Source organism: Eurytemora carolleeae, unplaced genomic scaffold, assembly GCF_000591075.1.
Source record: "Eurytemora carolleeae unplaced genomic scaffold, Eaff_2.0 scaffold1329, whole genome shotgun sequence".
NCBI lineage: Eukaryota > Metazoa > Arthropoda > Copepoda > Calanoida > Temoridae > Eurytemora > Eurytemora carolleeae.
In genome coordinates, this window is record NW_019397221.1 from 37,375 (window position 1) to 63,931 (window position 26,557).

General features: G+C 31.2%; 3 protein-coding genes across 4 annotated transcripts in view; all 3 read right to left on the minus strand.

Moving 5' to 3' along the window:
- Positions 1 to 262: 262 nt before the first annotated feature.
- Positions 263 to 5,859, minus strand: LOC111712837 (uncharacterized protein PF11_0213-like). Its single transcript, XM_023487576.1, has 4 exons — positions 5,813 to 5,859; positions 2,417 to 2,774; positions 1,057 to 1,641; positions 263 to 298 (listed from the first exon to the last, which is right to left on the minus strand). Exons 1-4 carry the CDS (start codon positions 5,857 to 5,859, stop codon positions 263 to 265), a joined length of 1,026 nt encoding a protein of 341 aa, XP_023343344.1.
- An 8,001-nt stretch (positions 5,860 to 13,860) lies between these two features.
- LOC111712834 (methylmalonyl-CoA epimerase, mitochondrial) lies at positions 13,861 to 21,189 on the minus strand. 2 transcript variants are annotated; one of them, XR_002767547.1, is made up of 8 exons: positions 21,050 to 21,189; positions 18,904 to 18,972; positions 17,459 to 17,512; positions 17,184 to 17,250; positions 16,629 to 16,690; positions 15,266 to 15,305; positions 14,214 to 14,357; positions 13,861 to 14,045 (listed from the first exon to the last, which is right to left on the minus strand). XR_002767547.1 is itself a non-coding variant. In XM_023487572.1 (7 exons), exons 1-7 carry the CDS (start codon positions 21,164 to 21,166, stop codon positions 14,281 to 14,283), a joined length of 486 nt encoding a protein of 161 aa, XP_023343340.1. In that variant the 5' UTR covers positions 21,167 to 21,189; the 3' UTR covers positions 13,861 to 14,280. The 2 variants fall into 2 exon arrangements, 1 of the variants encoding a protein (XP_023343340.1); XM_023487572.1 differs by having other exon boundaries at positions 13,861 to 14,357.
- Positions 21,166 to 26,557, minus strand: part of LOC111712838 (mitochondrial folate transporter/carrier) — a 9,698-nt gene continuing 4,306 nt past the window's right edge. The window contains exons 7-12 of the mRNA XM_023487577.1: positions 25,856 to 25,973; positions 25,104 to 25,179; positions 24,433 to 24,475; positions 24,076 to 24,134; positions 23,552 to 23,640; positions 21,166 to 22,537 (exon numbers count right to left, since the gene is read on the minus strand). Coding sequence (XP_023343345.1) covers positions 22,486 to 22,537; positions 23,552 to 23,640; positions 24,076 to 24,134; positions 24,433 to 24,475; positions 25,104 to 25,179; positions 25,856 to 25,973 — 437 coding nt within the window. The 3' untranslated portion in view covers positions 21,166 to 22,485. The remainder of the gene's footprint in view (positions 22,538 to 23,551; positions 23,641 to 24,075; positions 24,135 to 24,432; positions 24,476 to 25,103; positions 25,180 to 25,855; positions 25,974 to 26,557) is intronic.

Below are 26,557 nucleotides of genomic sequence, written 5' to 3' on the forward strand. Positions count from 1 at the left end.
TTTTTAGTTTTTTGTTTCATGAATAAATAAATGTAAAAAAAAGCTACATGTGAAAAGTGAAAACTGTACAAAATATGCTTAAAACCTTTTAACACCTAGAAAGCCAAGTTATGAATAGTTTGTAGTATGATATGTAGATCCTCAAAATTACCTATTGAGGCTTTAGGATGTATCGAAACTTCTCGAACTATTTGTCTGTGCTCTCTTTTTGTTCCTTTTTCATCATTCTTTCTTCTCATTAGCACTTTCGCTCTTTCCACTTCTACTTTTCCTTCTTTTTCATTTTCTCTCTCAGATCCTAAACCATAAATTGGCAAGCTTGTTCCGTTAAATAATCAAGGATCGGATCTAATGAATAGCGAGAAGAAGTTAAACTAGGTAAGACTAGTTTAACTAATTTCTAGGATGTATAAACTTTAATTAAAAGAGGGTGCGATTCCTATTCCCAATCTGATCAATAATGTTTGAAGATATCATCGTTTTTCTGGCTTGAGAAGTGTTAAATTCTGTTAATTTCTCATGTGCTTCTGAAGCAAGAAATGCAGAGAAATCCCAATGAAAATTAACAGTATCTAATTCATACCTGATCAGACAAAGCTTTTTTCCGAAAATTATCAAATATTTTTGCGAAAATTTATCAAAAATTTAAAAAAAAACCTACAAACAGGGGAACAATCCCATAAAAAAAGAAAATTTAGATATTCCCATTAAATTACTAATTCATTTATTATGATTATAATAATATTTCAAACCTGAAGCTTGGGAGTTCTGAATGATTGGTGGATATATTCTTCCTTTAATGTTAGGGATTTGAATTAAAGAAACAGTATGTGTAGAAGATGTTTGGTTTGAGAATATTCTTATTTTTGTAATATATTCGGGTTCTTCGCTGGTTTCTTTTCTTTCGAAATCCTGTCTGGAACAATTCTGTTTTGTAAAAAGATTATGTTCCGAACAGTTCTGTTTTGTAAAAAGATTCTGTTCTGAACAATTCTGTTTTGTAACAAGATTCTGTTCTGAACAGTTCTGTTTTGTAACAAGATTCTGTTCTGTTACAAGATTCTGTTCTGTTACAAGATTCTGTTCTGAACAGTTCTGTTTTGAAACAAGATTCTGTTCTGTTACAAGATTCTGCTCTGAACAGTTCTGTTTTGTGACAAGATTCTGTTCTGAACAGTTCTGTTTTGTTACAAGATTCTGTTCTGAACAGTTCTGTTTTGTTACAAGATTCTGTTCTAAACAGTTCTGTTTTGTAACAAGATTCTGTTCTGAATAGTTCTGTTTTGTAACAAGATTCTGTTCTGAACAGTTCTGTTTTGTAACAAGATTCTGTTCTGAACAGTTCTGTTTTGTAACTAGATTCTGTTCAGAACAGTTCTGTTTTGTAACAAGATTCTGTTCTGAACAGTTCTGTTTTGTAACAAGATTCTGTTCTAAACAGTTCGGTTTTGTAACAAGATTCTGTTCTATACAGTTCTGTGTTGTTACAAGATTGTGCTCTGCACAGTTCTGTTTAGGAACAAGATTTGGTTCTGAACTGTTCTGTGTAGTTACAAGATTCTGTTCTGAACTGTTCTGTGTTGTTACAAGATTCTGTTTATCATAATCCTGTTTTGCTGTAATCCTCGAATCTTCGCAGGCCTAAATGAAATAGTATTTTATGTAAATGTAATATTAATGATCTGTAATATTACAAAAAATCCACGAATTGTATTGCAGAAAATACTCAAATACCGGATTCCCAGACATGACATTTCCTCAAAATGGTATTTTCTCAAGCAGCTCAGATTTGGATTATTTAAAACTATTAAGTAAAAAGGTCTGTTTACTCTGAACAATTGCTGTGTATAATTCTCATTCTCATTGGAACATTTAAAGTCATAACTTAATAGTCGACTTCCTATTCCAGAGTTTTTAACACAACTTGTAAGAGATTTCATAGACTAACAGAGAATCACAAACATGAAGACTATCTCTCACAAAAAAAAATCTTTTAAGATGGTAAATGGAAAAATTCCAGACCAAGGGCGGGTTCGATTATAATTGGAAGAGGACAAGACCAAAGTATTTGAGTATTTTCTGCAATCCATTTCGTGGATTTTTTGATATATTACAAAAACATTTTTATTACAGTTGCTCAAACCTGTTGAGAAATTGTCAAAAAATCCCGTAACTAACAGTCTTATATCTGTTTAAAAATTGTCAGAATTAATTGGACACTCTGTATATACCAATGTGTGTAGAACTAAGAAGTAGAAATAGGATTTGTTTATAACTGACTTTTGTTATAATTTTTGCAGGCCAAAAAACTGATGTATTGTAAATAAACATGAGAAATGATTAGAAGAATTTTCAAAACAGTTCTTATACGTCAAAGTAAAATACATATCCTCCCTTAGCTTAGTCAATTAAATACCTTTTCATACTCATTTTCATTTATGTTCATAATCCTAAATTCATGATCGTCATCTTTATTAGAGTCATCTCCATAATGATTTTCTTCATTAACATCATCTTTCAAATCATCAAGAACAATTTCTCCCTGCAGAACATCTTTTTCTGACTCTTTATTTTCAATTTTTGGATCTTTTTTGATTTCAGATCCAGTATCACGAGACCCATAATTCTGACTGTCATGGTCATTTTCGTGATAAGTCCCATTGTCCAAATTTACATTGCTTTCATCTTGTTCAAGATCTTCTATGTTGTTTGTAATCTCTTCAATTATATCTGTTTGATCATCTCCAGAGTCAGAAAACCCAGAATCTTGACTTCTAAAAAAAAAAAATCAAAATAAGAATTGTTATTGTAATTTCAAGCGACAAATCGCCAATAGAGGGGAATGGCTGCTTCGAAACCTTTATCTTATTAACAATAATGTGGATAATATCTTCGTTTTCACAGCTTGAAAAGTCTTTAATTCTGACATTTTTCTCAATCTTTCTATATCAGGAATGCGCAAGTCTTTATATAAAGTGTATCAAACTAAAAAAAAATAGTTTTTGATCCTTTAAAGCAAGAATAATTGAAAAAATAAAATATATTGTATCTCTACATGCACTCTAAATCTTAAAAAAATTGCTTATTTGGCAGAAAATTTGGATTACTGCAAAATAAGCGATTTGTATCCCTTAATTGGCAGGAATATAACTTTTGCTGCAAAATTAGATTTTATTACAAAATTTAGAGTCTGGAACAGGAATAAATTCTGATTTTAAAGGTAATCCCACGAGCCAGATATAATATTATAATCCATAATAATAACCTGCTGCCAGCTAAATGGATCTTATTTATATTTTAATCTACTTTGAGTGTTTTATTTCTCATCAGAACCGGTAAAAAAACTTTACACATATTTACACATTTTTTTTAGCCGAAGACGATTAGATTTTATGAATTAATGATTCTACAACATAAAAAGAGAGAAAATAGTAGATTTAGGAAAAAAAAGATAGAGCTACATGAGTTATGATCACGAAAATTTTAAAATGTCAAAGTTTTCAACAAGATGAACAAGCAGAAATAAATGACGTCTTATAGCCTTCGTCCAGTCAATTTTGATGAATCCTTGATGAACCCTGATGATCTATAGAGCGGAGATTTTCTGATCCTGCAGATTCTATGAATTTTTAGCAGCTCCAAGTAAATTCAGAATATTTTCATTTGACCGGCTCGCAATTTCATATTTTACACAGAATGTTACATTTTTTATCTTATCTTTCAATTTTCTTATCGAATTTGTTTAATTTTCTTTTGCAGGAGGCCCGAAAAACTCAAAAGGCATGTTTTTAGTTAAACATCTTTTATAGAAAGAAACCACAATTAGAAATAATCATGAGAAATACATGGATATCTCATGCAGTCTTGGCCCGACAAAGCTTGTAAGGATACTGATGTGAATCGGACATGGCAATGTATAAATGGAGAGTCAATTGAAATTACATCTATGCAGTTTCTTTAAAGAAAACATGTAAAGATATATGTTTTTATTTGTGGAAAGTAATATTAAATAATTTAATTATAAGTTCCACGAAAAAAAATATTTCTTTAAAAGCTAGATCGTTTTATTAACTTAAAAAAAACACTTTGCGATTCCTATTAATTTTTGTAAAGAGCATTGAACTAAAAGAACCTTTTCAGGCTGCAGTGCATTTAACGTTTTAGCAACTCCATTTTGAATGGCTGTTTGGACTTTGCTGCTCTGTAAATATTTTAGTTTCCATTTAACAAATAAGTGGGACAAATCAAATATAAAGATTTAAAAAATATTTTCGAGGGAAAATAGGTTTTCAAGATTTTAAACTAAAATAAAAATAACTTCAAATAACTTCGGATCCTTTTTTTTACTGAGTTTTACGTATTAAAGTCGCATTGTTAGTCGGTAACTCTGTTATGTATATTACTTTATAGTGACCCCATGAACCATGGGGCGCGAGATGAGTTCGTTTCTTTTTATTTGAATTCTCGTTTTGGTTTATAGTTTAATGTTCTTTAAACCTAAAAGTTTAAAAGAGAAAAATTTACGTTTAAAACGTTAAAATCCAACATTTCTGTATAAGTTTGCTATTTAAAATGTTTAAACTTTGTATTATTTTTATCCCAAGAGAACACATTGTTTTGGTTCGTTTTCTGCATACAAAAATTTCCAAAGTTTCAGAAAGGCCCATGTTTAAAATAAACAATTTGGAAATTTGCGGAAACTTATAAAAGTCTGAAAACCTTAATAGTCCCGTCACTTGATGTGTATACCAGTAGATTCCGAAGTCATTTTAGTCTAAATCTTAAAATTTAGCTTAACATTGTTTTCCAGGTTTGTAATGATCGTTCAGTTAGAAAATGAACAAAAATTATGAAAACGAACGAATTAAATTTTTTTCTGAATGACTAAAAACCACCGAACGAAATGGGTCGTTAACGAACGATGAACGAACGAATTGAAACAAGTCTGAACTCGGCTCTCTCTAAACAGGGGTGTACTCAGGAATTTGTCCAAGGTTGTGAGGCTTTAATTTTCTCTTTCCAGGGTGTGCACGCCGTGCTGCGCTGCCCTGTTGGGTCCTTGGAAACCATAGATATTACTGTGAGGTGCTGAGCCCCCGAAGCTACCCTTCTGTTTTTAAGGTTTTAATAGTTATATCAAATTACAAAATCTATCTAATAAACTCTCACTTTTTACTGGTTATGGTTTAACATGAAAATAACAAAAATAAATCAGATCCAAAAATTATACTTGACATTCTAATATTTTTTTTATCGGATAGGAATTGTCGACGTAATTTCAAGAGACCTCTTTTCAGAGAATTGTCAGATTCACAACCGCACCTTTTATCTGCGCACCAATAAGAAATATATCGTCGAAAAATATAAATAAAATGTTTAGGTTGAAAAACAAACAAAATAAGAATATCTTCATAAACGAAGGTATTAACCTCTTTACCGGTTGATTTATGGCGAAAGCTTTAAAAAGCTTGATTGTTACCTAATACTATTGTACAGTCCATTTAAAAAGGTTAATTGTTACCTAATACTATTGTACAGTCCCTTTGAAAAGGTTAATTGTTACCTAATACTATTGTACAGTCCCTTTAAAAAGGTTAATTGTTACCTAATACTATTGTACAGTCCCTTTAAGGTTAATTGTTACCTAATACTATTGTACAGTCCCTTTGAAAAGCTGAATTGTTTCCTAATACTATTGTACAGTCCCTTTAAGAAGCTTGATTGTTACCTAATACTGTTGTACAGTCCCTTTAAAAAGGTTAATTGTTACCTAATACTATTGTACAGTCCCTTTAAAAAGGTTAATTGTTACCTAATACTATTGTACAGTCCCTGAAGAAGTACAGGAACATCTCCCATTTCCTATCTTGAATCTAACAAATTAAAGGGACTGTCATCGTAATTCAAGCAAAGATTACTAGGAAATGATTACTACTTTATCATTGTAACTGTTATCTGATCAATCATTTAACATGTACTGTCGGTTTACTGGGGATAAAAGTGATTAATTTTAATAATTTCTAAATGTTTTCCTGCAGTAGAAAAGTCACTTTAAAGAGTCCACATTGATATCTAATTCATACTTAATCATACAAAGCTGCCAAGGGTTCTATTTTAACTCGGGCATTGTCATCTTTGTACGGCGGGGCACTCAAAATTACGCTTTAAGTCCCTTTAAAATTTAAATAGTTTAATCTAATTCTTTCCAAGTAACAATTTTATGTTTTAAATGAGAAATTAAAAACTGAGATTTAAAGTTTTTCCACATTTTACATGACATTAAAAAATGACCTGACCGTCCTAGGGTGGTTTATTGAGCTAAGCTTAAAGGGACGGCTGTCGTAATTTTAAGGGACCCTCAATTAAAAGACGGGGATGACCGATTCCCACCGGTGTACCCTGAATCCCTTTGATTAGGCATGAATTATCTGTTCGTCTTTTTGTTCTTAAAAAACTGTTTGATTTTCATTTGTGGTTTCTTTTTAAAAGTTAATCGCAAATTATTTGCAATTATCCCATATTAATTATCCGATAAAGGTTTCAAGGGTATACCATTGTGAACATGGCATGCAAGTGACTGCAACCTCTTTTTAAATGGCGTGTTACTTAAAATGATGACGATATATCCTTTGAGCCAAAAAAGCATATATTATTCATTACATAATTTTAAAACTGCAATAATATTAATTAATTTTATCAAGTTATTTTAAAATTACTAAATTTCAGCGGCATTTTTGTTCACCTTGAAAAAGTGGTGGATTAAACACTACGTACGGCCTAAAAAATCCTTATTGTAAAGGTATTTATGCAATCCAAGTTTAGAAAAATGATCTTTAAATTTGTTAATTTGAAATAAATAGCTCAATTATAAATAATTCTCTTCAATGGATTAAAAAAAATACAAAATCCTTGAAATTATTTTTACGGTGAATATATAATTAAAAGTTTATTAGGAAATGACTAAACAATACCAAGAGGAACGCTAAACTCCCCCCCCCCTTCCTATTTAGTGGTTAAAAGAAATATCAAGGATGCCAATTATTCCACTTAATATTTATAATCACTGTTTATAATGTGAAAGAACAAGCAAAACTAACCAATTTCTTACTGCACCAATTTGCCTAAAATCTCAGCAGTTCTGTGCTCGCGCTTTATACGCTCAGGAGATGTAAAACATAATCATGACCCGGACACGATATATTCATATTTTTATATTAAAAGTTATGTGTCACCCTGTTATTGCATTTTTTCCTTGGAAAAGTTTAACGAAAAGAATATTTTCAAAAAATACTAAATTAAATTCAGTCAGCATCATCATGGAGGTTGGATTTAATGATTTTTATAAAAATAAGAAAACATTTATAGATGGACAATTTATAGACAGCACATTTCATAGACATTAGACCAGTGGGGTAAATAAGGGGGTTATTTGGGTTATTTACCCCCCCCTTCCCTAGAATCCTGAGAGTAAATACCCCCCCTAAAATTCTGGGGGTAATTACCCCCCCCCCCACAATCTTGGAGGTAATTACCCCTGAACTATTTAGGCCCTGAATAGCGAGTTGTTACTTTGTTTTTGTTTTTAAAAAAAGGTTGATTTTAAAATTGAATATCTTTTAAATTTGCGAGAAAATAATTTAAATATGCAGATACTTCAGATATTTCAGATTTTAAGTCAACATATTCTAAATGATTCTAAATTCTAAAGTAATAGTCAATGTCATTACAATTAGATGTTTTTTTTTAATAGAAAAAGTATATGGGGATGGGAAATGAAAAATACATTTTTACTTCTGAATAATGTCATTTCCACATTAGATTTATTTAAGATCTTATCATACAACATTGACGACAAGAGAATTTTAGAAATTTGAAATAAGACAATATTTTTTCAAAGTTTTGCAGAGTAGCTTTTCTAAAGATTTAAAAAGTATCTTTTTCCTCTTAGAGTAAAACTATTGTTTTTGAATGACTATAATGAAGGATATGAAACAAGGTGAATGAAAGCTGAAAAGTATGAAATGAAGTCTTTAATTTATGGAGTTTGTAAATGCCAGAAATGAGTGGAAAATGCAATTCAAACCCAATTAAAACCAATTATTTGATAAACATCATGATATTTTTCTAGGGGGGGGGGGGGTAAAAATTTTACCGCCCCTACAGAATCCTTATTTACGCCCCTGCATTAGACAGAACATTTTTCATGGAAAAAGAAGATTTTTCACAGATGATGTTTATTCACACTCTACCAGACCAAAAGTTTAATCCATGAGGCATAATTGGTATGACTTTGTGACCTCGCCACTCTTTATCTATAAATTTAGTAAATGTTCCAATGAAATTCTGTAATTGTGTTACTTACGAAATATCCATCTATAAAATGTCTCAGTACCGATTAATAATAAAAATATAAAAAAAAAATAATAACTACTTCAAATCAATATCCGGGTCGAAAAATCTTTCTTGTTTTTATGTATATATGGAATATTATCCAGTAGAACAACAAGAAGTAGTTGGAGATATTTAACTATAAAGCAATAATCAAAGCAGCTTCTCAGTTTTCATATTTATTAATACAAATTGTTTCAGATCTCTCGATCCTCATCAGTCAATAAACATGGGTTAACTGATGTTTTACAACAAATATTATGGATTTTCTAAATTTTTTTAACGGATTCTCAAGAAATTAATTGACAATTTCAAAAACTTTTCTTAAGAAAATCCATAATATTTGTTGTAAAACATCAGTTAAACCATGTTTATTGAGAGATCTGAAACAATTTGTATTAATAAATATGAAAACTGAGAAGCTGTTCTGATTATTGCTTTATATGAAATATTAAATATTTTTATTAATTTTTTTTTACAATTTCTGATAACTGATCAAATTAAATGTTTTCATAAAATCATGAATTACGAATTATTTGCTTGATTTATTCATAACTTTAATAAGTTCAGCTGTATTAAAGATGTTTTATCGTCAAAATTGTTTTTTTAATACATTTATCATTTACCGCTTTCATAAATAAATAAATTATACAAATTCTATGAATTAGTATGTATTTTTTACCGCTTTTTTGTAAGATCTGTACAGACTTCAATAGAATTTAATTTTGAAGCTTACAAGTTACTTGGTATGTAGTAAATGCGCTACTCCAGTAAGGGTTTCTAAAACCCGTATCAATCCAGGTACAACTCAATGTAACTTTCTTATCAATGTCAAACAGGACACGATCTATCTTTATCATGAACTATCAATGTCTCAACTCCGACACGATCTCTGAGACTATCAATGCCAAACACAGGGCACGATCTCAAAAACTATAAATTCCAAACCACTGGGCACAATTTCAGAATATAAAAATGCCAAACACTGGGCATGATCTCGTAAACTATCAATGCCAAACACTAGGCACGATCTCATAAACTATCAATGCTAAATCACTGGGTTCTATCTCAGAGTCTATCAATGCCACACACTGTGCACGATCTCATAAACTATCAATGCCAAACCAGTGGGCACGTTCTCATAAACTATCAATGCCAAACCAGTGGGCACGATCTCATAAACTTGTACGCTACATGAGGAACAATTACTTCTCGCACAGTAATCAAAGTGGAGAATATTCCATTTGAGTATATTTTTGGGTTCTAGATTACAGATTAAGTTTAATAGACGTAATTACTAGTTTTGCGTCTTTATATAAAACGTAGTTAAGCTAATCACAATATGGGTTCGACAGAGTTATATTTAGACGTATCTAGGTTAGGTTAATCGCAATGCATTATATGCATATTTACTGATATTTAGGCTTACGGACAATGTACAACGTAATTTATCTAGGTTACTATGGGATCTGCCACTGTATTTATTACAATTAAAGCTGAAAGCACTATATTTAGCTTGCTTGTTTTTTCTGTCTGTATCCAAAAAACGGCATACGGCTCTGATCCGTCATGCCCAATTTTATTTTAAGGTTAAAGAGCTTCCAATCATTATCTATTAAAATGCGCAAATTAAAACAGACAAATCAGTGAAAATTGAAGTAAGATAAAAAAATGGCGAATTTCAAAGCAACAGCTAAAGTAACACCCTTCAGAGAGAGGGAGTTTGCAATTTTTCATCAATTCGGTGAAATCTATATACTTAGCAATATTAGTCGCAGCATGGTGGCTTTGTTTGATCGCAAACATATATATTTATTTATATTGAATATACTGATGCCAACGAGAGGGGGGTTGCAATTTATCATATACTGTTATAATCCGAGCCATATTCTCCTTATTTTCTCGTCTGAATCACATACATCCTTTTAGTAAATACAAAATTCAAGAGTTTATTTTTGTCTCTTTCCAACAAATCTGGTTTACACGTTTGAAGAACAGGACTTTAAATTTACCAGATTTACCTATTGAGTTTAAGTCCTAGGAGGCCTAGAAGGCATATAGGTGGGGAAAGATGACGAGTATGCCTTTTTACGCCATTTTCAGGAAAATGCAGGTGAAAGTGAATATTTAATAGTGATTGTCCCACCGGAAAAATTGTGAGTTCACTAAACGAACTGCCCCACACTGATCTCCTGGAGGCCCCCTCCCCCCCCCTAAGGAAATGTATGATATGAAATAAAAGCATCAAGGGATGAAAGAAACAACGAAATTAGAATTGAATAAATGATCCGTTAAAATTGTCCCCCCTGCAAGACTTGATTAATCCTGCTTAGCACTTATCCAGAGCACCCTCTCACGCATGATTTACATTACAAATTTTGAACATTTAGTTATATCCTTTAATTCTTGACTAGACTTGCTTAGCTAGTCATGATTAGTTTAAATACTATGATAACCTAGATTCAAGCTAGATTAAAAATATTGCATGGCTAGTCCATAAGAAATGAAAACTCAATTTAAGTATTTAATAAAAAACTGTTTTCTACATTGTATGACCCAGAACAATCGGTAGGTAATGGGTATGCTGAAGTGGCGGCATGGCTCAGATTTGGTCCTGTGCTGTGATCTTTACAAGCTGAAGTAACAATTTTATTGAACAGAATCCTTATTTTTTTCCAAAAAACATTTCCAAAAAACTAACTTCTAATTTAAAAATATATATAAGAAGAGATCGGGCTGAAAAACCCGACTGTGGGCAAGATTTGAAATCAAACCCTTATTTAAGAGCCTTAAGCCATCCCTTTAAAGTATCATTTGATATCAAAGTCTTCTTTGTTACATTGTGTCTACTTAAATGAAAGTATGTCCGTATACGAGAGCTTTTCTTTTTTGGTTGTGGCTCGGGTGAGAAAACAATGTGGCTTGAGCGCTTGCATTCCTTCCTCTGCCATATGATAATAACGACCCAAATAAAACCAAGCATATTGGAGTGATAAATATCCTTGTAATTAGAGAAAATGAATTCCAACTCTTCTTTCGAGAATAAAAACTAACTCAAAAAAGCTTGTGTAAAAACTATGAAAACCGATATCTGAGCCCGCGATTTAAAAAATTCGGGGAAATACGGCTCGGGTCTAAGCTGTCGTTGGACCTTATTTACGGCTTGAGCTTTCGGATTCAAGCTGCATCTAATTTTCCACCGAGTTGAATTAAAAAACCGGTTCAATATTCTATTTGGCGGATTTTCATGTTAGGAATTGGCGCATTCCCAGTTTTTATGAGAACAAGACTCAACATTGAGCCTTATTCTCCACTAAAACCAACCAAGGTCGGTTTTATTTTCATTAGGCCTAACTCCTTAAGTCGAGCTGAAGATCTTGCAGCTGTCAATCACGTGACACAAGCTGTCATTAGAGATGGGTCGAAGATTGGGTCTTAAAGTCGGGTTTAAGGAATTACGACTCGAGCCGAAGCTTTTAAATCGCGGGCTCTGGATATCTGAATTTGACATTTATGAAATTGTTTCGCGAGTTTTATATCGCGATCTTTTGTGGTTTGATGAATTAACATAAGAAAATTAAACGCTCCTATTTCCTTGATTTGCTTTTTATTCTGGTCCGGTTTTGTTTACAAACCTTGACCGTACTGCACTATATATAAACTTATCCTTAAACCAGTCAGTGTTGACTGTATAACTGAAGGATCTAGTTTATACTCCAGAGCGTCATTGGTATGTAATTAATACAATTTCTTAAAACTTTTATTTGTAAAAAGTAAAAAATTATTTGTATTTTTGTAATTTTGATGTATTTCTAGTGTGTAAACACCTGAAGATGAATAAACTTTTCCTTCTACCGTTTAACCATTTCAGTCCTTCATGTTAAATTTTAAGTCGCCGACCGGCACGAAACAGAAATTTCTTTCTAAAGGTCTCATACTTTCTGGATATCACTAAACCTTTATTCTAATCTGATTGCTTAATTAAAGTCTCATAATTTTTATAAGCTGAACGATTATCTAATTTATCATTAAAACCCAATATTCGTAGCACAATATAAACGAGCACCATATCTGCTCCAGAGTATAAAGATTTGAGAAAAATGAAGAGATTAAACCCTAATCTCTTTTTAATATCCTAGACAAGCGCCGAACCATCAATGTTCTACGCGAGTCTAGTTCTTAAGTATAATGTGTTTTCTTCCAATTGAATGAATGAGTATGAAAATTTGAGAAAAATGAAGAGATTAAACCCTAATCTCTTTTTAATATCCTAGACAAGCGCTGAACCATCAATGTTCTACGCGAGTCTAGTTCTTAAGTATAATGTGTTTCCTTCCAATTGAAGCTAAATGACTCTACAAATATGTTTCTTAATTTTGGAGTCTGTTATCTTCACGTCGGTCGTGTAGATTCTAAACCACAGAGAGAAAAGAACATGCAGGAAGGAACCCTCAATGTTCCTCGCCAGCATGTATCTTAAAGATATAGTTTTCAATCTTTACGTTGGCTAAATAGCATCAAGACTACATAGTTTAACTAATGTAATGCCATACCAACGAAGAACCTTCAATGTTCTGCGTTGGTACAATCTGTGTATTTTTCATATAGTGTACCTTGAATTTATATCATTGTTTCATGAAATTTGTAAAGTGTTTGCGCAAACTGATTTCTACAAAAATTGCCCAAATTATATGCAAACGATTCTTATATTAAAAATTTCTATTCTATTCGCATACCCTTTTATCGTCAACGAATTATTATACGCTTTTAATGTTCTACTTCTTCATTGGTGCACTCTTCAATTTTTATGTTCTGCAGGATCCAAGTATCCTTAATTCCAAATTTTTAATTTAAAAAATGTATGTAGTTAACCCTTATATAAATCTCTCAAAAAAAATGTAAACGAATTTGTCGTTAAGCTTTATTATTGAACACGTAAACTATTTTGTACAATGTAAATAAGAAGACAATAAATATCTAGATTTTAAAATTAAAACCCAGACGCGATTATACTCCAATAAAATCGCATTGTTTATATATTTTTAACGCATTGTTTATATATTTTTAATCAAAATATCAATAAAACGTATTTCTCTATTATATACATTATTCTATTATTCAATTTACAGACACGTCGATTTAAAATTATGTTGTCGTATTCTGATGGAAATTAAAAACAAACATTTATGTATTTTTGTATTCTGGAAGAATTGTATTGATCTCGAAACGAAAAATGAATTTACCTTAATAAATAGAAAAAAAACTCAATTATACCATGGATTTCCATTTCTAATATCTATATTTATTCAAATCTAAAAATATAAATTTAATATTATATTATAAATTACACTATTTGTACTAAAAATATAAGAGAGTAAAATAATTTATAAAAATCTATCTCCCTTAATGTTTGACAGGGTTACCCATAAAGCATGAGACTTCAGAGACGACGGTACTGAATTAATGAATACTTGATTTAATAGATTTTATTCCACAATTATAAACTTTTTTCTTTACAAATAATTTCGTACATTTCTTTAAAACTTTGTCCGAAGCACACAACCAATTTAGACCTGAAGATTATTATATTTCATTTTTGGTCGGCATTAGTCTCATTCTTTGTTGGTAAGCCCCATACTTGCACAAGATCAAAAGGACTGTAAGCGTAATTTTAATTAAAGTATGAATTAGATATCCATGTTTATGTTTCTTTAAACTGATAAATTTAATTTGTGAAATACCTCCAAAATTGAATTGCGCATTTCTTGCTTATATAACTTAAAGTGCATAGGAGGTCAGGTCGTTTTAAATTAGGCGTACAGCCCCTTTAAGGTCGACTTTAAATCTCATCCTTTGTGGGTGAGCCCTGTTCTTGTACATGATTAAGTATATTTATTCTTGTTCTAACTCAACTAGAACTCCATTACAGTCCTTAGGATGCAGAAACATTACAGGTTTACCATGGGCCCCTAAACACATGTATAATCACTGTGGGTCCCTAGAATATATATAATTACCGTGGGTCCCTAGAATATATATAATTACTGTGGGTTCCTAGAATATATATAATTACTGTGGGTCCCTAGAATATATATAATTACTGTGGGTCCCTAGAATATATAAAATCACTGTGGGTCCCTTTAATAATATTTATAATTACGGTGGGTTCCTAGAGTATATACAATTACCGTGGGTCCCTATAATATATATAATTACTGTGGGTTCCTAGAATATATATAATTACTGTGGGTCCCTGTAATATATATAATTACTGTGGTTCCCTCAAATATATATAATTACTGTGGGTCCCTGTAATATATATAATTACTGTGGTTCCCTAAAATATGTACTGTGGGTCCCTAAAATATTTATTATTGCAGTGGAGTGTGGGTCCATCCCATGGGTTTCCTAAAAAAAATATGTAATTTTAGTCCTGTCGCTTAACCAGCTAAAACGATTTAATTAATATTGTTTATATATTGAATATGTATATTTAAATATATAAGAACTTGAGAAGAGCTTTATTATAAAGATAAGATTACTGTGAGTACCTAAAATATGGATTACTTCTTCATGTAGAAAAGAAATAATGAAATGTAAGCTAATATTTATACTAAAATATTTAAGCTGATCCTATCAAATATGTTGCGTAGAGCAAATTTGATAAAAGGAAAAACAAATTAAGTTAAAAATATTAAAGAAGAGACATTTTTCCTCACAAAGATAGTAATTTCATTTAGATAGTCTTAATTTTTTTGTATTGGGACCAATTGACTCCAAAAACTAAAAAAAAACCTACTTGTCGAAAATGGAAGTTTGAAGAAGCTGTTTTTTTAATATCAATTGGTTACCTTCCCCTTGAAAAACTGAATCATACCTATTCTTGTTTCCTTAGAAAGACAGCGAATATTTTTCTCCTGAAAAATAAAAAAAAATAAAAGTCTCAAACAGAGGTTCATGTATTTTCTTCAGAATCTAAAAAATTGAAGTATATTCCTGGGTGTATGATGTATATTTTCTAGAAAATTGAAGTTTATTCCTGGGTGTATGATGTATATTTTCTAGAAAATTGAAGTATATTCCTGGGTGTATGATGTATATTTTTTAGAAAATTGAAGTATATTCCTGGGTGTATGATGTATATTTTCTAGAAAATTGAAGTATATTCCTGGGTGTAGGATGTATATTTTCTAGAAAATTGAAGTATATTCCTGGGTGTATGATGTATATTTTCTAGAAAATTGAAGTATATTCCTGGGTGTATGATGTATATTTTCTAGAAAAACTTAAATCCTGCCTTTGAATATACGGAGAATAAAAATAAATGGGACAAATGAGAATTTAGGAGAACTGTTTTTTGGAACAACTTAGGGATGATTTCAAAAAAATATTTTTAACAGATAAATTGACGATTTTGCTGCTAAATTTGCTAATAAAATGACTAATTTTCATACAATGTATTTTTTATAGTTTAAGAAGAGTATTAGGCATGTCTAAAATGATATAAAACATCATTCTAAATTAAAAACTGAGGATTTAAGGACCATTTTAAAACTAAAAAAAAAGGCAAAAGATGGTCAAAAATTGTTTTGGAGGTTTCTAAGTTTCATATATATATCTTTTTTAATAGAAAAAGAGCATCTCTGAAAGAATTTTACAGGGCCGCCCTAGCTGCAGCCTGGCTCTTGGAACTAGTTGGATGGGGTACCCTGATTTGGTTCTTCTCAATTGCCGGTGAAAGTATGATTTTTTTTCAGCAGATTATATTATAAAGCAATCAAACGCTAACAGCTATACCTTTCTAACAAGCTATTAATCATGGAAATTCTGCAAAAAATAAAGACATTACAATATATTCGCATTCCTGATCAAACACAGTTCGTATGTCTTTAAAAGTGAATTTGAGAGGGAGAGAATCAGTTTTGAGACTGCCTAAATGCAATGAAAAAAACACATTCATCAGGTTTAATTTATTTTATATTATTTAAGGGTTAGGCAAGGACAATTTCTGAGCCAAGCGCTGCAGCTAGGACAGGCTAGGGGACAGGAAGCTGTCCAAATCGCATCTGTAAAACCACGTTAGAGTAGGTAAGAATTGTAGTATAGCGGAAGTGGCGAATGTCGAAAGATAAACCATATGATTTTCAAGCTATCTGGTTAAACAAACTACTTTATAACAACATCAAATACATTTTCTTAAATATTGTTTTACAAGTTTAGTTTTAAGGACGCCACTGTACCTTCATCTGTTGAACTGCTGCGTCTATGTTATTGACCTCAATACATATATGATGAATACCGCCTGCAACAACAATTGGTTAACTTAATTTCACTAGAGGGGAGAGAGAGGGGGGGGGGGATGTTTCTTGTTGAATGATCCCCCCCCCCCCTCCTCAGATCTTCAGCAAAAAGAGAAAAAACGTTATATAACAACAGTATTTAATTAAAGGGACTGAAAGCGTAATTTCAAGTGACCCTCCAGTTCCATGCAAAGATGACAATGCCCGATTTACAACGTTATCCTTAAAAGCATGAATGAACTAAATATAATTTTTTTGTTTCTCTAACATTTATTTTCATTTGCGGTTTCTCTGCGAGATACTTGCACTGCAGTGCACACTGCACATGTCTTGTTTTAAAGAAGCAAAGAAATAAATGCTTTTGGAGTCAACAACTTTGATCAGATAAAGGTTTCAAGAGTACCAAATCTGACATTGTTATATTTGCATGGAGTGTCGCTGGAAATAATATTTGTATTATTGGAGATGTTGAATCTACATCTTTAATCGACATACCTGATGCATTCTTTTTGAGGAAACCAGCAATTGGAGAATTGTCTCCTAACGGATGCAATAATTCAAGCTGGAAAATTTAAATCATTTTTTGAAAAGGTTTACAAATTCTAAATTTTATTCTTTTGAGTGCAAAATGAAATCCAAGAAAGACCAAATAGGCCGGGAATGGATTCCAGTTTAAATGAAGAACTATATTCTCCCTCTTTGACTCTAGTTTCAAATTTCCGGTCAAGCATTATTTAAGATTTAACAAATAAACTTAGATTTAAAATTTCCTTGGTATTATCAAGGTTAACAAACACTGTAGTTACCCCATGCTCCGGTAGTCCCTAAAAATATTAAATTTAGGAAGCTCAACCCTATCTTTCATTGTATTAAATGTATTTTATCATGGTATGTTGTCTGTAGGTTGATTGCTAATAATAATAATAGTAATGATTTGAGCAACCTATTGCAGGGGAGGGGACATTAGTTCCAAAACTAACACTTGGCACATTGGCACAAATTAAAAGACTTTTTTTTGGATCCCGGCTCATATCCAGAGTAAACTTCGATATTAAAAACTAGAACCAACATTTTATTAAACATGACGAGGACAACAATTCCCAATTTTAAACTTTATTATATCTAAATTATAATGGGAGTTAAATTTTTATATTAACCGTTTCCAAGACAATGTCAGGTTTTCCATTTATAACATATCGTGAATTTGAAACCCACTTTCCCGTTTTTTGAGTGATATCTGCAATTCAAAACAAAACTCACTTTCATAGCTTACAAAATAAATCACTGAAAACAAAAATTATCTTATGAAGACTAAATTATTTTCTAAATAATTTCTAGAATCTAAGTTTTCACATTTTATCTGTTAAATTAGAGAATATCGATGATTTATTTTCAAGCATTTTAAATAAAAATAAATTTCTCAATGCTGTGATGATTTTTAAATCATATTATTATGAATTCCGGTAATTGTCTCAAAACCAGGATATGTTCCGAAAACGCGACATGAGCGGAAATCCGGTAATTGTTACAAAATAGGGGTATGTTCGAAAATGAAATCGAGAATCATCAAAAACTAATTCTCACACCTTATTATTAGTTTAAAATTGGCAATTATTGTTTCAATATATAGTTTTAGCCATTTTTAGAAATGAGCCAAGTATTCAGTTTGGAACTAATATCCCCTGCATTGGTCAGTTTTCAAACACTACAGATGTGATTTTAAGTGACATACCAATCCATAGAGTGGCATGTTTAATTAACAATTGTACTCTTTAAACCTTTGTGTAATCAAGAATGAATAATGTCTCCATTGTCGAGGTGAAAATAGAATATTTTCGAATCAGATTTTATTAAAGTAACAATATTTAGAGTTCAATACTTTCTTAGATAAATGTCAACCTCGAGGTTGAAAAGGTACTGTTGTGAATCAGGAATGCCATTAAATATATAAAGGGTCACTTAAAATTAAATTTACAGTTCCTTCAGGCTTTCAGGAGGCCTTTGAAAATATGAGAAGTTAGATATTCATCAAAATTGTTTGATTTTATAAAAAAAGATTTTTTCGGATAATAATACATTTTAAGAGCTTAAAAATATAACAAAAATTTTTTAATCTATGAAAAACTTTGCACCCGGTGCGGGGTAGGAGGGGGGCTCTTCACAGCAAAACAAGCTTTTAACGTTAATAAACCGGATGTAAAAATATTTTAAATACCTGAGGCTCACTAACTGTAGCCCCTAGAATATCACGATAAAGTGCTGTAGCAGCTTCTAAATCAGGCACCTAAATATAGGGGATAAATTGATATAGTGCTGTTGCAGCTTCTAAATCAGGCACCTAAATATATCGGATAAATTGATATAGCGCTGTAGCAGCATCTAAATCAGGCACCTGAATATAGGGGATAAATTGACATAGTGCTGTAGCAGCATCTAAATCAGGGACCTAAATATAGGGGATAAATTGATATAGTGCTGTAGCAGCATCTAAATCAGGCACCTAAATATAGGGGATAAATTGATATTTTATACAGTGGGGCATATAAAACTGAGGAATACAAAGGCAACTGTTTAAATGTACACTACACACACACACAGAGATCTTTTTCAATATATGATTTAGCAACTTGTAAAACTATTCTATATCAAACAACATCGAATACACATAATACTGCTATAAGTCGTGTTCCTATTCCACACTTTCATTGGTCTCAAGTTCGTGATAGAATCTGATAACTCGCTTAATTATCTAATCCTTATGATGTAAACCAGTGAATTATCAAGCTTTTATTAATAATTTCTTAATAAAGGTCTACTCCATCAGATTGAAAAGATATAGGGATTGGAAATTTCTTATTTCTTTTAAATAAAAAAATTTAAATTTTCCAATTACGAAGAGGAGCGAAATCGATTAGGAGTTAGAAGACCGTAATTCTATAGCAACGCTCGAGATCAGAAAATACAAATTATTTACAATTATATAATTGACAGGGAAGTTAAGCAAGGGCGGTTCTAGGATTTAAGTCAGGGGAGGTAGACCAAAAATATGAGGATATTTTACCCCCCCCCACCACCTGAGAACTAAAATTTACCAAATAGATTCCAGTACATTAGATGGCAACGTAGAATTTGTACACTCTCAGTACAGGCTTACAGCTGTATTCTTACGTCACAAGTGTTAACTCAATTTTTGTGTCCGACAAATTATTAAAAATAGTGATAATTTTAGAAAGTAAATAAGTGCAATTTTATGTGTTCTTTATTTTCCGTTTTTACATTTTTTTAATTTTTATTTAATCTTGGAAAACATGTCAAATAATGTGAGAAAATTTCGTTTTCCTTGTTATATTTGTCACTTGTGACGTCGTGTATAATTGGTCCATTTCTCTGTTGCCACCTATTTACAAATTACACTCCCCTGTTTTGCAAATAAAAGTTAAATTATCAATTTTTAACCAAAAATGCCTCAACTTTCGGTTCCCACCTTTTCCCCATATGATGTGTGAAAAAAAAAATTGAAATTTACCACCCTCCCCCTCGCTTAATTTTCTAAAAACAATGCAATATACTTCCCAATTCGACCCAGCCAACACCCCTGGAATGTTTGTAGGTATATTAGTCATTTTTAGGACATATCCCTTTTCCTTTTTGATCCATGAAAAAAAAAAAAAAAAATTATGGAGTAATTCGGGCTCACATTTTTTTGCGGGACCTCACATAATCCCAACGAAAATTCCTACATAGATGGTTAGAATTGAAAATATTTGCCTCAAAAAATGTTAATTTTTCAAAATCAACGAAAAAAATTGATAATAGAGCAACAATTTAAAACTAAAATCGAAGAAAGGCGCATATTGCACCAAACCAAATAAATATTAAATTTGCCTATATTGACAAACAATACATTTAATATAACATACCATAACAATACAGATACTCCCATCATATACTTATTCCATTTTTATATGATAGTATTTTTTTGTCAGATTAATGTGTGCAAAAAACGTTGATCTATATACTTCGCTTGTATGTTAGTACCCAACTCATCCAATAAACGCCATTAGTGTAGCAACTCACGTGACACCAAGGAAAGTTTAATAAGTTTTTGAAAAAAAATCGAAAAAATGTCGACATTGATATATTTTTAAAAGGCGCAAATTAAAACAGAAAATTCCGCGAATTTATTTTTTAAAGATTGAGAAAAAATAAGGACGTGAAGATCATGAACTAAAAAGTTAAAATTATTATTAGAAAAAGGGGCGCGACTACAAGGCGCACTTAGAGACTAACAGAATAAAACGAAATTTAGTTTTAAAAGTAAATTGAATTAATTGAAATAAAGAAATGGTAATAAGACCTACCGCTATAGCGACATGATTAAGCCTTCCTAGAGACCAAACTGCATGGTCCGACTTGACAGAATACTGACGAGTTTGTCGTCCCAATACGCGAAATACGCTCTGGAAATTACGCAACATCTGAAATTTAAATGAGCAAAGTTTAACAGGTTGAATCTGTAGAATTTTTTAAATGAACAAATTAAAAAATGGTTTTACATGATTATACATCATTAATACAATTGAGATGTGTAGCCTAAAAAAATGAACTCTTAATCCAAAAAGTTTTTAAGAGCCAAGAAAACCAGGTACAATCTTGAAGGGACTATACATGTAATTTCGAGCGATTCTACAAATATGAAGTGCATGTCCAATTCACAACGGTACTCGTTGAATATAGCAATTTTAATTGGAGGTTCGCAGGAAATTGCGTTTAATTTCCCTTACTAACACAATTAAAACTTTACTTGTATAAATATTAATAACATTTTTGACAGATATTTAAATTAATTCAACGAATTTTTAACCATCACCACAACTTAAACTTAAATGAACTTGTAACTTTTCCTAACTAAGGGTTTCAATGTTTCAATAGCAGAAAAAAGGATTATTTTAAAAGCTTTAAAAAAAATAAATTGCAATTTTTTATACTTTTCATCTAAAACATAATTTTTTTTGCAAAACCATTTAAAATTAACAAAAAAGATAATTATAAATGTCTTTTTAAATATTTAACAGTTTATGAAAAACTGATTTCTCACCACGAATCTAATTTCCAGTCCTTTTATTTTTGCAACCTATTGTGTAGACCTTTTATTGCAAGCAATTCATTGTGACAGATATAATAATCAAAGTTACAAATTTCAAAGATTTACGCCATCAGCTGTTGAAAAGATTTAGGTAACATAAAATCAGAGTTTGTGGCCAGTAAATCTATCCTTTCTCGACAAAGCTAGAATCCACTTTTAATAATCTTTTTATTTTCCACTTGAAAGGAACCGTACGTGACCCTTCGTTGATAGAGCGGTATGTCCGATTCCCAACAGTATCCTAATAAGCTAAGTCTGATTAAGTATGAATTGGATATCCATCTTTTTGTTTCTTTAAACTGATTATTTTCGTTTGTGTCATTGCTATAAAATTGACTTGCACATTTCATACTTAAGGTTTATAAAGGTATCGTTGCAAACCGGGTACGCGCCTGTTTAAAAAAGATCACTCAAATCTCTTAGTTCCGAAAAGATACCAGTTTCCGAATTTAATGAATTAGAGCCGCGGCTTGAATCTACCAAAACCCGGTTTTAATTGAGCGCCGGCTTAAATCTTGAAAAATTGAATACAATTTTAAGTTGAATTAACCATATTTAAGCCACTGCTCAAATTCTTTAAATTCTGCCTCAGTTCATTCATGAAAGTTAATACAATAACATTTATTTAATTAAATTTGACTAGATCTAGTTTCAAGATTCCTTCTTCATGTCGAGTACTCCGGAAACTTGTGGAGGATTACTTCTAAAATAATTTATCTTATAAACAAAAATATGGACTGTTCCCCAACTTAGATTCTGCAACTTTTGGATCTATTCCCTTGAGTATTATTCTTTCTTAATTCATTTGGAAAAAAATAAATTTATTTTGCTCAGAGAATTGTTGGGCATTTTTTTATCAGATTTTTAAATGGTGATGACGGTAAAGAGTCTCTTGGTATCAAAACTGAATTGAATTTTGATGAAATTCATTTATTTTTACAAAATCATCGTTTCTGATTTACTAAATCTATTTATTTACTTTGCTGGTCTGTTTGTGTGTCTGTCTGTTTGTTTAAATCCAATAAACATCAAAACGGCTGAACCGATCCGGGCACAAATTTAGTGTGGAACCTCACGTGACCCCATGGAAGGTCTATGAATGATCAAAATTCCCAAAAATTTGCCTCCAAAGAAATTCTATTTTCAATAAATTTTAAAATCCACGAATTTTTTGAAAATCCGCAAGCTTTTTTGATTGTTGTTGTTTTACAATGTATACAAAGAGAAAATGTTCAAAATTGAAATAAAAGATTGGCACGAAGCGCCCTATAAGCATAGTTCATTAAATTTTGCTTAACATTTGAAATCACAAAGAATCGTTCACTTTTTTAACAGGGGGCACAACTTGCCAAAACTTAACCAAGGAGTTGTTCTTTGCTTGGTTTAAAAACTCTAAGTTGAGTTAGTTGTATTTCATAGAGAAAGATCAGTTTCCAGGCAAAGCTGGGTTCCCAAGCCAGTTCTTGATAAATTAGAAATAAATTCTTTCTGAGAAATGTTTGATAAAGCACCTATTTATATTAAACTTGATTGTTAAATTGACCGACATTTTTTCACCGTCTAAATAAAGTTAACAAAACCCAAGTAGTGTTACTGAATCCAAAAAAAATTTTACTTTGCATCTTAGAATTTTTAATTATGGATATCATCTCAAACCCATTCTTTTCATAAACAAAATTGGTTGATGTGTCCTTGAACAAATTAATAAGATATTTTCCTGTTAAGAAGATGGTGAGAGACGTTTTCATAAACAACAAACGTGATCATAGTCGCAGGAACAACTCGGAGTAAATTTGGTATCAGTCCCTTTAAGGATTCTTTAATATTAACAACAACAATCATTATTGAACAGTAAAAAAGAAAATTCTACCAAATGTATGCACTTCAGAGGTTGAAATATTTGAGTGGCAGAAAATCTTCGACGCGTTTAACTCGGTTTCCATAGAAGATTTTTTAATTTGAAGTAATACCTTTTCTATTTGGTCGGAGATATCTTAAAGGAAAATAAAAAAAAATGCGGAGATGTGCTTTTAAAAATTCCGCCCTCAGCTTTCAGAAAACGCAATTTTTAAGAAGGATGATTCTAATTTTGGCACATTGATTTCAAATAAATTCTGAAGATAGTTCTAATGCAAATAAATTTGCAAATTTTTGCTTGACAATATCTAAAAAACAAGTTAAATTACTGATTAAAATGGCATGAATACTGATGGAATAAATATTATTATATCTAAAGAATTCCTTGTAAAATCCGGTTAAACCTTCTCCAGAGTAAGTTCTTCTTATACAATCTATTGAACCTTTTTAAGAAAAAATAGTATTAGTATTAGTGTTTATCCGTTTTTTGCATCAATTAGAGGAAAGGAATTGAGTTTGTCACAAATTCAAACTTTAAAATCCTTATCACTTTGCAAACTGATGGTGTAAATCTAATATATTTCAAACATGGACTATTATATTTAACAGAACTAATAGTTTTAACTTAAAAGGTTTCCGACATAAGATTGCAAAGATATGGAGATTTTTGACAATCTAGGGTACAGTCTTAAATTTCTCAAAGAGTTCCGTCAATGAAAAATGAAAATGATTTTTTTAAACCTGAGTATTTTAGTTGTCGATCTTGAAGACGAGCTCTAACAACCTAAAATAATTTTAATTAAAAAAAACCCGATATCGTAGGTTAAAAAAAGAGGCAAGCATGTGAATTAATGGATAGAGAAAAGAAGTTGAAGTATATGTACGACTAGATCAACTACGGGGTAAAGTTGTGATGGATATTGGACACACAGTTGTACACCTCGAGAAGTTTCAGGTTTTAAGGCTTGGAATTCTAGTACTGTCAAATGTCAATTCTGGCATCTTTGGTAAGGTAATAGCAGATATGGAAATTCCAGTGAAGCCTTTTTTGAAAAAATGAGAAAAATAGGTATTTAGACTCTATTTTTCTCATTGTGATACAAATCTATAACATTAGATATCTTTTGGAAAGGCAATATTCTACATTTTTTCTTCTTCTCAAAAATCCATTTTTTTCTTGTAAAATCGAGTTATTTCGCCAATATTATGCAACTACTAAAATTGCGCTAAATATGACAAAACTAAACATTTTTGGAAATCTCTTGACCCAACCAGTTAAAAAAAATATATGCAAAATTTTCAAATTAAAAAAAAAATTCTTCGCAAAAATTGTAAAAATTTGCTTTCTGATGATAAAGGCTTTTTAAAAAGAACTTTAAAACGTTCATAATAGAAAAATAGAAAATATAAACCTGATAAGGATATGTTGTAAAAGCAGCGATCAATTTAGATATTGCAGCAAAAAACAGATATTCAGTATTTCCCAACCTTAAAAAACATAAAGATATAGTGATAACCATAAAACTCTAGAATAGGAAGACGACTTTCATCTTCAAGTTTTGACTGAAAATAGTCCATAGAACATGAGACAAAGCAGCTGTGCAGACCCATTTTAGTTAGTAAATGTTACTAGTATTTGCAGAGTAACAGCATAAAATACACGTGGCTATTGCTTAAATGTTGTCTTCCTATTCTACAGTTTTCTGGTTCTCTCTCTAATAATAATAACAAGCTGAAGGGTCAGGCGTTGCCCATTAAATTTTTTTTGGAATTCAATTTTTTTTCGAATTGTAGCCACCAGTCACCCATGAATGTCCACAAAAAAAATTCAGCCATTTCGGTCCTATACGAATGTCTTGTTTACATATATACATATTGTTTACTATATACATAAAATGGGTTGAATTAACCTAATTAATTGATGACGTAACTTTCAGTGTGCCTTTATTAAAACTATTAACAAAGTTCCATTGACCTCGTTTTAACTTTTTTTATGCTACATTAATCCCCGAGTCACCGTTACTTATGTAGAGAAACTGCAAATACAAATTATAAATTTTTTCAGGTAAAAACACATAACAAACTTTCATTTTTTGCCCGTTCGTATCCACTTTATTCTATATTTTCATTCTAAGGGTGAAAAATTGAAACATAAATGTCTTACTTGGATGAAATAGGCATTTGATGATAGTTGAGATACGAGTTTTTTAATTGCTCATAGCTCATGAACTGGATAGCACCATGGGATACTCCAAAAAGCCCGGGAACAAACCTAAAAATATTAAAGGGACTGTATTTGAAAGCATAATTTCAAGTGACCCTCCATGCAAAATGGCAATGCCTGATTTACAACGGGGGATCAATTATGAATTATATCTCAAAAACTGATTATTTTCAGTTGTGGTTTCTCTACAAAACTGACTTTCGTTACTAGTGCAGGAAAACCTGTAAGAATTATCAGAATTAAAGTAACGAAAAACGCGCGAAATCAACCATCTACATTCTATATTCTCATCTAAAAAACGACTGGATTCCCAGGTTGTGAAAGCACTTAGTTTGTCTTTTGCGTAAATTTGATTTGGGGTTCCTAGTGTTGTTCCCGCAACATTGCAGATTCCCAGGATCCATTTATGATGTATGAACGGGAAAAGTAGTTATAAATTGATACATTGTTTGTTAAAGAAAAGATTTCAGAAAAACATCCAAATTGTCCATTCTCATCATGAAACACAAGGCATTTAGACTTTAAAATGAACAATTTTGACAAAAAACACCTTCCCGGCTCTGAGGAGAGAGAATATAATAAAATAATGAAAGAGTGATGAGGGGGAGGTGGCATATTTATAAAACCTTTAAATAGGGGGGG

Coding starts and splice junctions, on each gene's coding strand:
- LOC111712834 (XM_023487572.1), bottom strand. CDS start 21,166: ATGTTGCGTAATTTCCAGAGCGTATTTCGCGTATTGGGACGACAAACT. Junction 18,973..21,049: donor TTAATCATGTCGCTATAGCG/GTAGGTCTTATT, acceptor CCCTATATTTAG/GTGCCTGATTTAGAAGCTGC. Junction 16,691..17,183: donor CCTCAAAAAGAATGCATCAG/GTATGTCGATTA, acceptor TTGTTGTTGCAG/GCGGTATTCATCATATATGT.
- LOC111712837 (XM_023487576.1), bottom strand. CDS start 5,859: ATGGGAGATGTTCCTGTACTTCTTCAGGGACTGTACAATAGTATTAG. Junction 2,775..5,812: donor GGACTGTACAATAGTATTAG/GTAACAATTAAC, acceptor TTTTTTTTTTAG/AAGTCAAGATTCTGGGTTTT. Junction 299..1,056: donor TTGTAACAGAACAGAATCTT/GTAACAGAACAG, acceptor TTTATGGTTTAG/GATCTGAGAGAGAAAATGAA.